The following is a 14,718-nucleotide window of genomic DNA, read 5'->3' as shown; positions in this document are numbered from 1 at the left end:
TTCTTCTGTCTGTTAATTCATGTAATAAATCGTTGGCCTACAATTAATTTCATCTTTGCTGCTACTGTTTCTTAAAGCTTTTTGCCTTTCTTTCTCTATTATCAGACAAGCACACGATTCATTCCTAAACTCAATCGCAATATCCAACGCATTCCATCTGTTGCCCATCGAACAAAGAGTTACATCAGCTTTCCATCTGTTAAAAACAAACATGGACTTGCGCAATACAATGACTGTTTGCTTTAAAGTCATTGAGCAGAACAAAAAGTTTTGGTTAAACTCGTTTATACAGTCAATTTCTTCTTGTGTCACCGGTTTGTGGCTAAAAAAGTTATTTGTACTACACTCACTGTAGAAGAACTTGAACTATCTCAGGGTGACCAGACTCACAAGCTAAATGGAGTGGAGTTGCGCCATATAGTTCTTTCGCATCGACATTAGCTCCCGAATCTAACATAACCTGCAGAACATGGTCAATGCAAATAATACATCACACATATGTGTCCCAAGGTTCTTGTGTCTGAAAATTTGTTATCAGTATCGGACAAATCTTTGAAAAAGTTTTTGTGAGTGTTTTGGTAAGGTTTACAGTTGTAAACTTTTCCTCAGAAACAGCAACACTTGTCTCTACTTTCATTTGATACAAACCACATATTTCTAAACATATTTGTCCGATAATGCATTTACTATTCGTAAGTGTGTTTTTAAACCACCAAAAGATGCAAAAAAGCAATTATAACAAAATGTAACATACAAGTATAACAAAAAATTGAACAATATTTTCATTGCAGCCGTTTATGCGTTTGCGTACTACGGTGCTATGCCAATTGGAACCAGTTACTCACTTCCAAAATTTTTTTTACAAAACTGATGTCTTTGTTCTCTCGGAATGTCCAACCAATTAGATAGTGGAGAGCAGATCTGTTTTTTTCATCACGAACGTTAATATCTGTTACAAACAAACAAATTCTAACTACATTATGTACAACAGAAATGTTACAAATCACGACATACAAATTGCAAATCCTTAATATTAAAAAAATATTCCTGGGATTCATTTCCAATTATGTTATCATTAATGCATTTTTTAATATTAATCCTAGTCGTGTGGCCGTTTTAGATACTGAAGATGCTTGCGCATGAGCGAAAAACATTTGTTCTTTATACCAAAGCTAACTGATTTTAGTCTTGAAACAAACGTTTTTAAACTTGCAAATCCAAATTGCGGTATAATCTATCCAAATATTACCCCAAGTAGAATGAGATTTACAACGCAACTGAAAACGGATTAAGATTAATTTAAATTAACATTAAATTTTTTTATCAGACAAGTATTAATATTTGAGTAAATAATCTGAAAAACAAATCGGTTTTTAATCTACTTGCTTCCAGATTACTTATCATCAATATTTTTGCACCGATTAAGTCGGGATTAAAATTGAAACCTATGAAATGGCGACAAGTTCTCACCTTCTACTTTCTCTACAATTAGTTTGAAAATCTCAATATCTTTGTGTGCTGCCGCGTAGTACAGGAAGGTTAGGCCACTCTTGTCATGCTTGCGGAATTGTTCGTTAACAAGCAACATATCAAACTTGTCGAAAGTTGTTTCTGCAGCACCGGCGGGCTGATAAAGTATTATAATGCGTTCGATCAGCGGAATATGCAAAGAAAATGTATATTTACAATCTATATCCTGTAAAAAAGTGTTGCGGGCTAAAGGGACTTACACTATACCAGTCAGCACTCAACTTTAAACACAAAATTAACCACAGGTCTTGAATACTCGTTAATGAACATTTGCAAAGAATTCGCTTTGTTGAACATAGAAATATCGCTATGTTCAAAAATATTGCCATAAATATTAAACCAGTAACAATTTACATCAACAAAAATTACGAAACAAGCACTTGCGCATGCTTTGAAGATCATTGAAAGGCTTTTTTTGCGGTCAAACCCTTACTACGACCAACCTGGTATTTCTAGGCCTTGGTATTTGAACTAAAACCAATATTTCTACAGTTTCGTACACATACAAATTCAGTTCAAAAAATCTATCGTCAAGTTTGCTACAATATAACAATACTTACACGAATTGATGCATCAAGCAATAGTTCCATGCATTGAACATAACCATCACGTGATGCATAGTAAAGTGGTGTACAACCTACTGCATCTTTGATATTAACAAGAGCACCGTTGTCCAACAACCATTTCAAAGTTTTGATGTCTGGTACATCTACCCTCGGAAATAATCCATCATTCACCACAAGGTTAAGGGCCGTTTGGCCTTCCTCATTCTGAATGTTGACATCTGTAAACGATAATTTTACAATAATAAAGTGTTTTATTTTGTTTTTCATTCTTACTCCCCGTCACAGAAACTGTTTTTTTGTCTTGATTTGAACTTAAACCCCCCATAAAATGCAATATCTTCTCACCCGCTCCTTGATCTACGAGAAATTTGCACATCTCAAGTTCTTCATATCGACCCGCCGACAGCAAGGGTGTATCCCCATCATCATTTTGCTTGTTCATAAGTTCTTCAACGAGCGAGACATCAAGTCGGCTAATTGCTGATCGCATCAATTCTACGTTTCCACTCCATGCTATCTGTACAAAGAATAAGTCAATCCAATAATGCAGCAAAAGTGCAAAATAATCCACCAATATAAAGGTTTATGCCATAAGGGGCAAACCAGCTGGTTCTAGGACTTGTCATTTGTTATACTGTTGTAACGACAGACAAATGTGGAATCACAAAGATATTATACATATAAAATTCCTCCATCTCAAAGCTATTTCTAATTGTGATGCACCGAATTCCAGAGTTATAAGTCGATTCGGGCTAATTCGGGCCTTATTTTACATCATATGACCGTATTATTTTAAACGTAATTACCCTGACAAAAAGCTTGACGCTGGTCTTGCCTAATGTCAAACAGCCGTAAAACTTGGTTAAGCGATTGTCGGTTATTGTCCATGTTGTATGTCTTCTTTTTATATTCTGTACAGCAGTCATTTTGAAGGCTTTCGTGTATGCCAATCATACTTTCGCGCCTAAACGGGTTTACCAAAACGATTCGGGTATGGGTCAGACTTCAGGGTTGTACTATCGGTTTGGGTTGGGTTCCAGCTAGAATTTCTGGCCTGCTGAATTCTGCCAAATTCGCCTTCAAAGGGATCGGACCAAAAACAAACATTCGGTCAGAGAGCAGAATCGGGCCAAACATAAAACCCCCTTTAATGGATATAGCTTTTCGGGTCGGGTTCTAACTTTACTCGTGCATAGCTTAACATCATTTGTCGGACAATTTAACCAATTGTTCGGCCTAATTCGTTTTCTTAATTAAAAAGTGAGTTCCGATTTGTACGTTTGCGTGCGTGCCCAAATTTTATTCTTACAACTCTGTTTTAAACAACGTGAAAGTTCTTTGAAAAGTGCACAATGTAAAACTTACTTCATTAAGGTCAGCAATATCGTCATCCTTAACACTGGATGTTGTGTCAATAGATCTAAAAGAGATATGAATAAGCAAACCACATGTGAGAAAAAAATACATGTAAAAACGACGCACGAATTTCTAGAATTTAACTTTAGTCAACACCAGGTGGAAATAGGAAAACAACACATCTATATGTTTACCATATCTAAGTTTGTTTTGCTTTATTGCTAAGCTTCACAGATTTACTCACCTACCGGGCGAAGGTGAAATCTCGTCAAGCGATATCTCTTCGGCTTTACCTTGAGCCTAAAAATATATTTGTATTACGACAAACACAGTTACTTTCAAGCAGGGAGTCGAACCGGAACTGAACCCGAACCCGCAAACCGGTTTGAGCGGTTAATTTCTTTAAATCCGAACCGAACCCGAACCGCCTATTACGATTTCCTAAAAACCCGAAACGGAGTTGAACCCCATATTTTGTTTGGCGTTGGACCCGAACCGGAACCGAACCAGTAAAAAATGCAGTCTGTTTTATATTTGGTGATTTTTTTCTTCAAAACAGCGTACTAAAGAATACACGAAATAACACTTACAGGGCGTGTCAAAAATAACAGTGCACGGGCAAAAATTGGATTTTGCTAAGGCCAAGCAGATGATGGGTAAATTAAAACGAATAAAAATTTAAACCGGTTTAAAAACCGCAAACCGGTTCGGACCGAATAATTTGCCCGAACTGGAACAAAACTCGAAGCCGAAAACTTACATTTTTAAATACCTAAACCGAACCCGAACCCTTAAAAACAAAAACAAGTGAACCCGAACCGAACCTGTACCCATATGCCATCGGTTCGACTCCCTGCTTTCAAGTTCATTTTCACAAGTTAGAACACACAAGTTTCTGAAGGATTCTGAGAGAAAATATGCCATAAGGATTACTACAATGTGATGACTCTGATGAGGCATTGTAGTTGGAAGTATTTTGTTAACACAGATGAGCACGAGCAAATTCGTTAGTTACTTCAATCGAATTTTCGTTTGCGGAAATACCCTCGTGTTGTATAATTTCTGTCATATCATATGCCTCATATGGTACATTATAACTATTCATTTAACATCCAAATGGCTTGGGCTTAACAGAAAGTAACTCACATGGCTGAAACTATGTGGCTCTTCATTAGTTTCCATTTGAACAACCATACTTTCAACATCTTCTTGTCTTGTACTGCAGTTATTCATGGTTTTCCAAACACTTAGTTCTATGGCGGCTAAACACAAATGAACACAATCAGAGCGCTGGGATTAAACACAAAAGTGTTTACAGTGTATGTCTTGTGCTTCGTATCCCTAATCAAAACAACAACAACGGTAATGCTTTTCCTAATCGCACCTGCGTGCATGAATGACTCACCGAGGAAGCGTACTGATAAACACAATGCTCGTACATCTTAGCAGAGCATCACGCGACCGTCTGTTCATGTTTTTTGTGTGCGGTTCGCTCTTTAGCAACGATACTATTTAATACCTAGCACTGCGTAAACGACAATTGGGTACAAACGCAATGCATTACAGGGTAATACACAAACCATAAATGAGAGGAAACCACATTCTCTTCGAACTTTTCTGCTATCAAACACTTTATAATTACGAAAACACACAACTGTAAAAGGTGCTCAACTTGCAGTCATATGGTGATGGCGCATACTAATTAGTGCAGCAGCATATCTACTTACTGAAGATGAAATGATAGCCTCTTTGCTATTTTTAGAGACTGGTATGAAGTGACTTATTTGGTCAAACAGGCTACATGACTTTAACATTACTTGCCAAGTAGACGTAGGGTATCTTTGCAAGTCTTCGCAAGGGGATCTATCCAGATACGTTAAAAATTGCTGAACTAATCCACAAATCAGGACCAGTCAATAAATGCACAAACTACAGGCCCATATCACTCTTATCCACATACAGCAAAATATTTGAACATATAATACACAGCCGACTTTATCTATACCTCGAAAAATATAAATTATTTTATGAACAACAGTTTGCATTTAGAAGAGATCACTCCCCTATCCTAGCTCTCCATGCTATACATGATGAACTTCTGTATAATGCTGATAAGGGACTCGCATCATGCTGAATCTCACTAGATATAACTAAGGCATTCGACACCACAAACCACAAAATTTTACTGTCCAAAATGCAACGTTTTTTTGCAATACTTAGTATAGCTTTAAACTTATTTGAGTCACTTTTAACCAACCGGTACCAATTCACATGGATCAATGGGGTTAGGTCAATTGTTAAATCCGTCACATGCGGAATTCCACAAGTCTCAATGTTTGGTCCTCTACTGTTTTAAATGTATATAAATGACCTCCCACTTGCGAGCAACCTGCAAACAACATTGTTTGCAGATGACACTAATCTCATTATGACTGACAGGAGTTTAAGCAATCTGCAAACCAAAGTAAACAAACTGACCCCATATATTAGCAAAACATCCTACATGCTTGTGACAAAATGTTCTTCTCGCTTCATCTCGGCAACAACAATATATCTCGTCAACCAAAAATGAAACATTTAGGTGTTATAATGGATGACAAAAATTACTTTGCGGTTCCATTGTTTAACACCAAACTGCCAATTCTCGTGAATTGTCTTGCATTTTTTGTCTTCTTCAGCTTATTTCCATTATTTTTCTCTTTTGTGCAACAAAAATCCTGTAACACTATTTCTTTAATTACGTTTTTATTTGGGAGAGGGGGGGGGGGCATCTTAACTCGAAAACCGAAAGTTTAATCGATGTCTTGTACCATCACTTTTCTGTTCAATTTAATATTTGCGTTCGCGGGTAAAAATAAACGATTGATTAACCGCTGAATGGAAAGTGTTTTAGTAGGTGGACATTGTCATAACCTTTCTCATTTTTTCTCTTTCCGATTTCTTTTTTCATCAATGTTTTTCTTCAATATTTTTGTTTCGCGTATTTGCAACCGCTACTACTTTTCGAGCCTGTGTGGCGTGTGTTTTCGTGCTGCATCACTTTGTGTTGATATAATAATAACGTCAAAATGAATCGATCACTTGCTAGTTCACATTTGCATTTTTGTTTTTCTATGATAACAATTGACACGTAGGAACGTGGCTTTTGTATATATTTGCAGTTTTTACGTTTTATTAAGGCTAAAACCTAAGACCAACACCCTCAGTATTTTTAAGCACTAGCCGCCACTGATGGGACGTCAAGGAAAAATGCAGAGTTGCTACCTTAATCATATATTTATAAATAAAGTCCTAATGCTTTGTAAAAAGTAAGAGCGTCAATGTTGAATTTCTTGCACAAAAGTCATGTCCGAATTGTATCTGGTGCCTTGAAGGCAACTAAATGTTAACATTTTCAGCACTTTATTTATATCATTTGTGCTTTAGAAAGAACGGTAAAAATGCGCATGTCCATCTGGAGTTTAGCAAGAACGGTAAAAATGCACATGTCCATCTGGAGTTTAGCAAGCATTGTTGTGGCTGCAAGAACTTTTTAACGGAAATATTGTATTTCTACTTTGTCAGGGCAAAGATTTTTAAGTATGGAGAGTTGTTACTGTTTATGGTTTTGAGCATTGTCGTGGGAGCAAGAACTATAGTTTAAAACGGAGATGGTATTTTTTTCTACTTTTTCGCTCCGTCAGGCAGCAGAAAATGTGCACATCTTTCTTGCTAACATTTGTTCAAAGCTGTCCAACAATACAATCGGAAGAGGATGTGGTTACGCGTTTCGTGGTCGTTATTGTTTCTGTACAAATCAATTTTGGCTTCTCCTCCATATGGATATGTGGATTTTTATTGTTCTCGTTTAAGCGCAAATGATATAAATACAGTGTTGAAAAATGGTTAAATTTAGTTGTGTCTGAAGTGACAATTTGGACAAGAGTTTGCGCAAAATTTAAACGTCGGCGCTCTCTATTAAAAAAATCAGGACTTCACGATGACGATGATTAAGGTAGCAATTCTGCTTTTTGCCTTGACGGCCCTTTGTCGTAAGTGTTTGTTTGTTGACGTGTGCTAACATATTTAAAGGTAATAAAAATACTTGATTTTTAGATGGTTGCGGATGTGGATGTGGATGTTGCTGCGGGTGTGGAACTCAAACATGTTCCAGCAACGCTAAATGTATGAAGTCGTTGTAGATATTTACTACGTAATTTACATTTAGTTGATATTGGTCTAACCATAAACCGACAACAGACTTAAAAAACGGAGCAACTTAGTCGTAAAACATGTAATTTGTTTTTAGGTAGTGATGTAAGTGGAAGTAAACCAGCAGGTTGGTTTTGTTTCTATTTTGAAATTTGAATCCTTTCTGTATAATTTTCGAATAATACGCTTTACAGGCTCTTGCTTGTTGGGGTTAAAGAGTGGTACCATACCGGACAAAGCTATTACTGCTTCGTCTTTCTACCAATCTTTAGACGTTCATGCTCCTCGGACTGCACGACTCGATAGTCTCGGAGGGTGGGCTGGCGGAAAAAGTAAACTCATAATTACAAAACATCGTCGTATTTAACTTTAACTCATGCTAAACTTTGGAACGAAAGATTTTTAATTGTTGTTCAAATCTTTTTCTGATTGTTTCAAAAAGAAAGACTCAACAAATTTCACCCCAATTATACTAAAAGTTGTAAAATAGCATTTGTGTATTATACCTTACCTTTGGTTTAAGAGATTCTTTTTGTTGGCAGATGAAGTGGGTCAATGGATCCAAGTAAGTTTGGAAAAGGCAACATCTATCTTCGGAGTGGTAACACAAGGACGAAATAACAAGAGTGCAGCACAATGGGTGACCCAATATAAAGTATCCTACCAAGGTCCCTATGATAGTGCCTGGATACCTGTGGAAGATGCTGCCGGAAATGTTGCGGTAAGGGTAAAATTATGTCACTCTAACCTACAGTTTTTTGCTGCCTAACTGTGCCTATTTATGCAATTTACACAACAAAGATGTCTACCACTTACATTTAAAAAAAAATTGCTTGAATTTCCAAGTCTTAAATCAATTGTTTACTACCGGTTAGATCTCTTCAAACGCGTTTGTACTTTAACCGCAGGTATTCAAGGGAAACACTGACATTGATACACACGTGACCAACAAGTTTTCGAAACCAGTTGTGGCCACCAAGATTCGTATTCTGCCCCAAGCCTGGCATAATTACATGTCGATGCGTTTCGACCTTCTGACTTGCTAAATGTGTGTTTGACGTACATAATGCATTTATGTGTTACACAAAATCATGTAGTTTCATCTTAATTATGGCTACAAATAGGTAAAAATCAGTTATTAGGACCCTAATATCTTTCATTTAAAGTGACACTGTACATATATACTGTTAAGTTCGTTGTAGGTGTGTGCTTTATTGCTTGCTCCTCTGGTGTTGTGAAATAAAACATTTGGACAGAAAAACATTTGTGTGTTTTTGACTCGACCTGGGAACTTTTCTTTAAGTATCGTTTTAATATAAGTTGTACACAACAATGGCTAAACATTGACTGGCAACAATTGTGTGTTTGGCGTAATAGACAATGTAGGCTACTAACAAAAACAGTTTAGAGTTTTAAAAAACATTCGACATTCGATGAATTTTTACGAAAATTTTACAGGTTCATCCTTAGATTTCAAACAACCCTCGGCCAAAAGTCTTTACATTGCCGTGGTCCAAAAATTTGGAACGATATTTCTACTAAAATTAGAAACCTTGGTTTACACTCCTTCAAAGCCACATTATTGCAAAACTATAAATGTTGACGGTTAAACCACTATTGTTTTCAAATGCGTGTATCCTCGCATCCCTTGTTGGTAGTTGTATGCACGACAATTCGTGTTTACTAAGTTTATGATTTTGATAGTGTGATGCATAGTTTGGATTTTTTGTCTCGTGTTTATTATTTATACATATTTCTTTCATTTTACATTTGCTTCTTGTTGTTGTCATTGTTTAATCAATACTACGTCTTTGATGTTGTGTTACTTCGCGGTTCCATTGTTCACCAAACTTCCAATTCTACTGTATATTGTACTGTATTATTGTCTTCTTCAGCTTATTTCCATTTTTTTCTTTTGTGCAACACAAATCCTGTAACTCTATTTCTTTAATTACGTTTTTTTTTTGGGGGGGGGGGGGGGCATCTTGACTCGAAAACCGGAAGGTTAATCGATGCCTCCTTACCATTACTTTTCTGTTCAATTTAATATTTGCGTTCGCGGGTAAAAATAAACGGTTGATTAATCGCTGAATGGAAAGTGTTTTAGTAGGTGGACATTGTCATAACCTTTCTCATTTTTTCTCTTTCCGATCTTCTTTTTTAATCAATGTTTTTCTTCATTATTTTTGTTTCGCGTATTTGCAACCGCTACTACTTTTCGAGCCTGTGTGGCGTGTGTTTTCTTGCTACATCACTTCGTGTTGATATAATAATAACGTCACAATGGATCGATCACTTACTAGTTCACATTTGCATTTTTGTTTTTCTATAATAACAATGACACCTAGGAACGTGACTTTTTTATATATTTGCAGTTTTTCTGGTTTATTAGAGCTAAAAACTAGGACCAGTACCCTCAGTATTTTTAAGCACTAGCCACCACTGATGGGACGTCAAGGAAAAATGCAGAGTGGCTGCCTTAATAATATATTTATAAATAAAGTCCTAATGCTTTGTAAAAAGTAAGAGCGCCAATGTTAAATTTCTTGCACAAAAGTCATGTTTGAATTGTAACTAGTGCTTTGAAGGCAACTAAATGTTAACATTTTCAGCACTTTATTTATATCACTTGTGCTTTAGCAAGACCGGTAAAAATGCACATGTTCATCTGGAGTAATGAAAAAATTGATTTGTACAGAAACAATAACGACCACCAAACGCGTAACCACATCCTCTTCTCTGATTGTATTGTTGGACAGCTTGGAACAAATGTTAGCAAGAAAGATGTGCACATTTCCTACTTAGGTTGGCGCGAAAAGATTTTAATCACAACAATTTGATCTCTGTTTGTATTACCAAGCGTTCTTTGCTGTTTCCCCTAAAAAAATTATAGAAAACAATGAATGTTTTTTGCATATGATGGGAGCAAAAACTTTTAGAGTTTTGAGGGGAAATAATGGCTCTTTTGAGTTACCTTTTTAGTCATACCGCAGTTTGTATGCATTTAGTTTACTTCTACCATGGTGTCGAATCCATTCAATTAAAGAGGAGTTTGGAAGAAGAATAACTACCACAATAACATTTCTACTATATTATTTTACACATAGACCTATCAACTCGACCATTAACATCCAGCGTGACCTAAGGTTGTCCTTAGGTCTTGGACGCAGATGTGTGATTGTATCAAGTGGGTGAACAATAAGCTGGCAAACCTACCCGTACTGATGCATTAGTCCTATTTAGTTCAAATTTGTATACCCTACCCATGTTTTCGAAAAAGTACATTTTTCACTGAATAATCTTAACTTTAACAAGGACTCAAAAATATTTATTTTTGTTCCACGTCGTTACATTGTGTTCATAGTTGGTAGTCAACGTTGTTATTGTACAGTTTGCTATAGCTATTTTTTTTTAATTTGCATCAGTGCCCGGTTTAACTTCTACGTGTTGAGCTGATAGTTACCACTGCAGTTTGAATCATTAGCAAAAAGAGTATGCAATTTCAATGCATTTTGTTGGGCATCCATAGCGTTTTTTTGTTATGCCAAGAAGTAAGGAGATAAATCGACAATTAAAACCTTTGATAAAGTTGTGTGCACACTGTAGCAATGTATAAACAAGCCATATTTCGCACATATGGCAGTCGATAAACAGTTTGATTCAAAACAATTTTGTTACAAACTATGTTTTTAAGCATTGTCGTGGAACAAGAACTCAACGGTGTCTGGAGTAATTTCGAACAGGAGTAATGCATTACATATACAGAAATGTTATCATAAAAGCCTCATTGCTGCCGACAATTTGAACCTATTAAGCGAACCCATGACTCACCAACGACCAAAAATATTTTGTTCTATAGTCCAGCGCTTCCCAACCGGTGGGCCGCGACGTTCTTTCTGGTGGGCCGCGAAGCTTTTTCAACTATTACAAAACCAATATTAAACTTAAAAAAAGTTACACAGTTCGTGAGAACGTACTTTCAAGTTTACCTATATTACTCTAAAATAGAATATTGCTTAGGCTACTATGAAAGCCGTATAAGATTTCATGTTAAACAAAGCTTTATAACACAAACAAACTACAATTGTCACGTCAAAACAATATTTAAACTGCAATTGTAGCATCACAACACTACTTGTATTAGTAACTGTAACGAAATCGAAGACACAAAACAGTCTTAACACTGAATCATTAAATGCTGCATTGCGTGTAAGCTTGTTTTCCAATAAACTCCGACTTAATTGATCTCATCATATCGAATCAGATTAACAGAAGTATTGCTTGTGCGGTTATTATTTTTTTGCGTTTTTTTCCTTGTGGTTTTGTCGCAATATGAAACAGTGGTCCGCCAAAAATTTTTTCTTTGAAAAGTGGGCCGGGAGGTGGAAAAGGTTGGGAATCACTGCTGAAAAGGTTGGGAAGCACAGTCTATATTTTTCAAATAAAGTAAGCTATTATTATAAATCATGCATGTATTCTAATAGCATTCTGATCACAGTGTATTGCCAAAGTTTATCTTTAAATGTTATCTATTTCAAACCCCAATGTAGATTAGCCCACCAAATTAAAAGAAAAATCTCTTTCTCGCACACCCTACATCTTGCTCGTTTAAATGTTGTCGATGAGCGACAAATTATTTTACAGGTTTATACACAAACTAGTGATAAGCAGAATTATCATTTACATTAAACTCTCCTGCAACTAACAACTATACAACAGGCTCAGAAACGTTACGAAACATCTATACACAACTAAGTAGTGCACAACCTGTATCCGTACACTAAACCAGTTGTACAAGTAATAAAGCACGCACCTACAAATTGTTTTACAAACTTAACAGTATATATGAACACTGTCAATTTAAATAAAAGAATATGAGGGTCCTAATTACTGATGTTTATCTATATATAGCGGTAATTAAAATAAAACTACATGATTTTGTCAAAAAGATGTATGCATTATAATTATAGCAATATTTTCGTCCACAAAACTAACATGTGCTGTTATAATCTAACGATAAAACACAACCTAATGCAAACAGTGCAGCCTCAGTCAAAACACACCAATGCTTTTCTGTTTACATGTTTTATTTCAGTGCGCGAGAGACGGAAGTAATGAAGCACAGACACCTACAAATTGTGTTACTAACTTAAGAGTGTAATTTCTTGAATATTTACATGTTTTTTAGGCTATTTACAGCAGAAACAAAGACCAAATCATATGCACTGCGGTTAACAGATGTATGCATCATTTACGTCCAACACATATTTAGCAGGTCAAGAGGTCGAAACGCATCGACATCCAATTATGCATGGCTTGGGGCAGAATACGAATCTTCATGGCCACAACTGGTTTCGAAAATTTGTTGGTCACATGTGTATCGATATCGGTGTTTCCCTTGAATACCTGCGGTGAAAGTACAATCGCGTTTAAAGAGATCTACACGCTCGTGAGCAATTGATTTGAAAACAGGTTAAAATGTAAGTGGTAGATAATTAAGCCGTGGAATCTGCATAAATGGGCATAGTTGGACAGCAACGCTTTTCAAAAATATCATTTAGTCCCACTATGCATATAACGGAGCGTGTCATGAGGGCCAGAAATGTGCAGGCCATCTTATATTGCTACATAATTTTACTCTTACCCGAACATTTCCATCATCATATTTGACAGGAATCCAGTCACTATCATAGGGACCTTGGTAGGATACTTTATAGTAGGTCACCCATTGGGCTGCACTTTTGTCATGCCGTCCTTGTGTGACCACTCCGAAGATAGATGTTGCCTTTTCCAAACTAACTTCAATCCATTGACCCGCTTCAGCTGCAAACAAACAAATCTCTTAAACTTAAGGAACTTTTATTATACTTGGGATGGAATTCATTTAGTCTTTATGAAACAATAACAAAATGGTTTGAAAAAATATATATTTTGTTTCAAAGTTTTTAAGTTGAAGATAAATACTACAATGTTTTCTAATTAAGCGTTTACCAAATTCGCTAGCCCACCCTCCTAGACTATCGAGTCTTGCGTTTTGAGGAGCAAAAGAGGCTAAGGATTTGTAGTACGACGAAGCAGTGATAGCTTTATCCGGTATGTCACCACTCTTCAACCCCAACAAGCAAGAGCCTGCAAATCATATGTGTTTTGGACAAAGAATAATATTTGAAATTGAGGCAAAACGTATTCAAAATAGGCAAAAAACAAACCTGCTGGTTTACTTTCACTCACGGCACTACCTACAAACAAATTACACGTTTCAGGAATAAGTTTCTTCGTGATTTTCAACAAAGAATGTTTCGATTTATCAAAAAGCTTAATCTACACACTATTTATAGCAGAAACGACTTCATACCTTTAGCGTTGCTTGAGCATGTTTGAGTTCCACACCCGCCGCAACAACCACATCCACAACCACAACCATCTAAAATCAAGTACATTTATAAGCTTTGAAAGTGTTACCACATGTCAATAAACAACCACTTACAAGAAAGAGCCGTCAAGGCCAAAAGCAGAATTGCAACCTTAATCATCGTCATCGTTTTGAACTACCAACACTAAATCAATATATTTATCAACAAGTCCTGATTCTTTGTTGAAAAGTTAGAGCGTCGATGTTTAAATTTTGCACAAAAGACTTGTCCGAATGGTATCTTGCTCTATAAATCCAACCAAATTATAACAGTTTTAGCACTCATTTTATATCATTTGCGATTGAGCAAGAAGTGTAAAAATGCACACATCCATCTGGAGGAAAAGAAAACATTGATTTGTACATAATAATAACGACCACCGAACGCGTAACCACATCCTCTTCTCTGATTGTATTGTTGGGCAGCTGGAAACAAATGTTAGCATTTCCTGCTTCCCTGATGAAAACTTATAAGCAACAATGAATGTATTCTACATATGGTGGGAGCAAAATTTTTAAAGTTTTGAGGGGAAATAATGGCTGTTTTGAGTTGTCTGTTTAATACTTTAATTAAACCTCAGTTTGTATGCATTTAAGCTTACCTCTGCCATGGTGTCGAATCCATTGGTTTGTAGAAGAGCTTGCATAATAAAAAACTACCAT

General features: G+C 36.2%; 4 protein-coding genes across 4 annotated transcripts; 1 reads left to right on the top strand and 3 right to left on the bottom strand.

Moving 5' to 3' along the window:
- Positions 1-12: 12 nt before the first annotated feature.
- On the bottom strand, positions 13-1,588 carry LOC145222678 (ankyrin repeat domain-containing protein 22-like). The gene is made up of 4 exons (XM_080088856.1): positions 1,471-1,588; positions 846-949; positions 351-460; positions 13-196 (listed from the first exon to the last, which is right to left on the bottom strand). The coding sequence occupies exons 1-4, from the start codon at positions 1,586-1,588 to the stop codon at positions 13-15; spliced, it is 516 nt and encodes a 171-aa protein (XP_079944982.1).
- A 481-nt stretch (positions 1,589-2,069) lies between these two features.
- On the bottom strand, positions 2,070-4,685 carry LOC145222677 (uncharacterized). The gene is made up of 5 exons (XM_080088855.1): positions 4,599-4,685; positions 3,697-3,752; positions 3,462-3,516; positions 2,442-2,613; positions 2,070-2,314 (listed from the first exon to the last, which is right to left on the bottom strand). Exons 1-5 carry the CDS (start codon positions 4,683-4,685, stop codon positions 2,070-2,072), a joined length of 615 nt encoding a protein of 204 aa, XP_079944981.1.
- Positions 4,686-7,431: 2,746 nt separating this feature from the next.
- On the top strand, positions 7,432-8,689 carry LOC145222676 (lactadherin-like). Its single transcript, XM_080088853.1, has 6 exons — positions 7,432-7,446; positions 7,548-7,581; positions 7,741-7,770; positions 7,838-7,975; positions 8,186-8,364; positions 8,552-8,689. The coding sequence occupies exons 1-6, from the start codon at positions 7,432-7,434 to the stop codon at positions 8,687-8,689; spliced, it is 534 nt and encodes a 177-aa protein (XP_079944979.1).
- A 4,147-nt stretch (positions 8,690-12,836) lies between these two features.
- On the bottom strand, positions 12,837-14,718 carry LOC145222675 (lactadherin-like). The gene is made up of 6 exons (XM_080088852.1): positions 14,658-14,718; positions 13,999-14,067; positions 13,853-13,882; positions 13,635-13,772; positions 13,288-13,466; positions 12,837-13,049 (listed from the first exon to the last, which is right to left on the bottom strand). Exons 1-6 carry the CDS (start codon positions 14,716-14,718, stop codon positions 12,912-12,914), a joined length of 615 nt encoding a protein of 204 aa, XP_079944978.1. The 3' UTR covers positions 12,837-12,911.

The sequence above is a fragment of the Phallusia mammillata genome, chromosome 4 (genome assembly GCF_965637545.1).
Source record: "Phallusia mammillata chromosome 4, kaPhaMamm4.hap1.1, whole genome shotgun sequence".
Lineage (NCBI taxonomy): Eukaryota > Metazoa > Chordata > Ascidiacea > Phlebobranchia > Ascidiidae > Phallusia > Phallusia mammillata.
Note: the sequence above shows the minus strand (reverse complement) of the source record. Positions and strands in the feature narration are given on the sequence as shown.

Bases quoted from the DNA above. Each gene is read 5' to 3' on its own strand.
- LOC145222675 (XM_080088852.1), bottom strand. From the start codon at position 14,718: ATGGTAGTTTTTTATTATGCAAGCTCTTCTACAAACCAATGGATTCGA. The intron at 14,068-14,657 runs GTAAGCTTAAAT...ACTTGATTTTAG, and splicing joins GATTCGACACCATGGCAGAG to ATGGTTGTGGTTGTGGATGT. The intron at 13,883-13,998 runs GTATGAAGTCGT...ATTTGTTTGTAG, and splicing joins ATGCTCAAGCAACGCTAAAG to GTAGTGCCGTGAGTGAAAGT.
- LOC145222676 (XM_080088853.1), top strand. The intron at 7,582-7,740 runs GTGTGGAACTCA...ATTTGTTTTTAG, and splicing joins GGATGTGGATGTTGCTGCGG to GTAGTGATGTAAGTGGAAGT. The intron at 7,976-8,185 runs GTAAACTCATAA...TTTTGTTGGCAG, and splicing joins AGGGTGGGCTGGCGGAAAAA to ATGAAGTGGGTCAATGGATC.
- LOC145222677 (XM_080088855.1), bottom strand. From the start codon at position 4,685: ATGAATAACTGCAGTACAAGACAAGAAGATGTTGAAAGTATGGTTGTT. The intron at 3,753-4,598 runs GTGAGTTACTTT...ATATATTTTTAG, and splicing joins AGCCACATAGTTTCAGCCAT to GCTCAAGGTAAAGCCGAAGA. The intron at 2,614-3,461 runs GTAAGTTTTACA...TTCTTTGTACAG, and splicing joins ATATTGCTGACCTTAATGAA to ATAGCATGGAGTGGAAACGT.
- LOC145222678 (XM_080088856.1), bottom strand. From the start codon at position 1,588: ATGTTGCTTGTTAACGAACAATTCCGCAAGCATGACAAGAGTGGCCTA. The intron at 950-1,470 runs GTGAGAACTTGT...TGTTTGTAACAG, and splicing joins AATTGTAGAGAAAGTAGAAG to ATATTAACGTTCGTGATGAA. The intron at 197-350 runs GTGAGTGTAGTA...TGTTTTTAACAG, and splicing joins ATAGTTCAAGTTCTTCTACA to ATGGAAAGCTGATGTAACTC.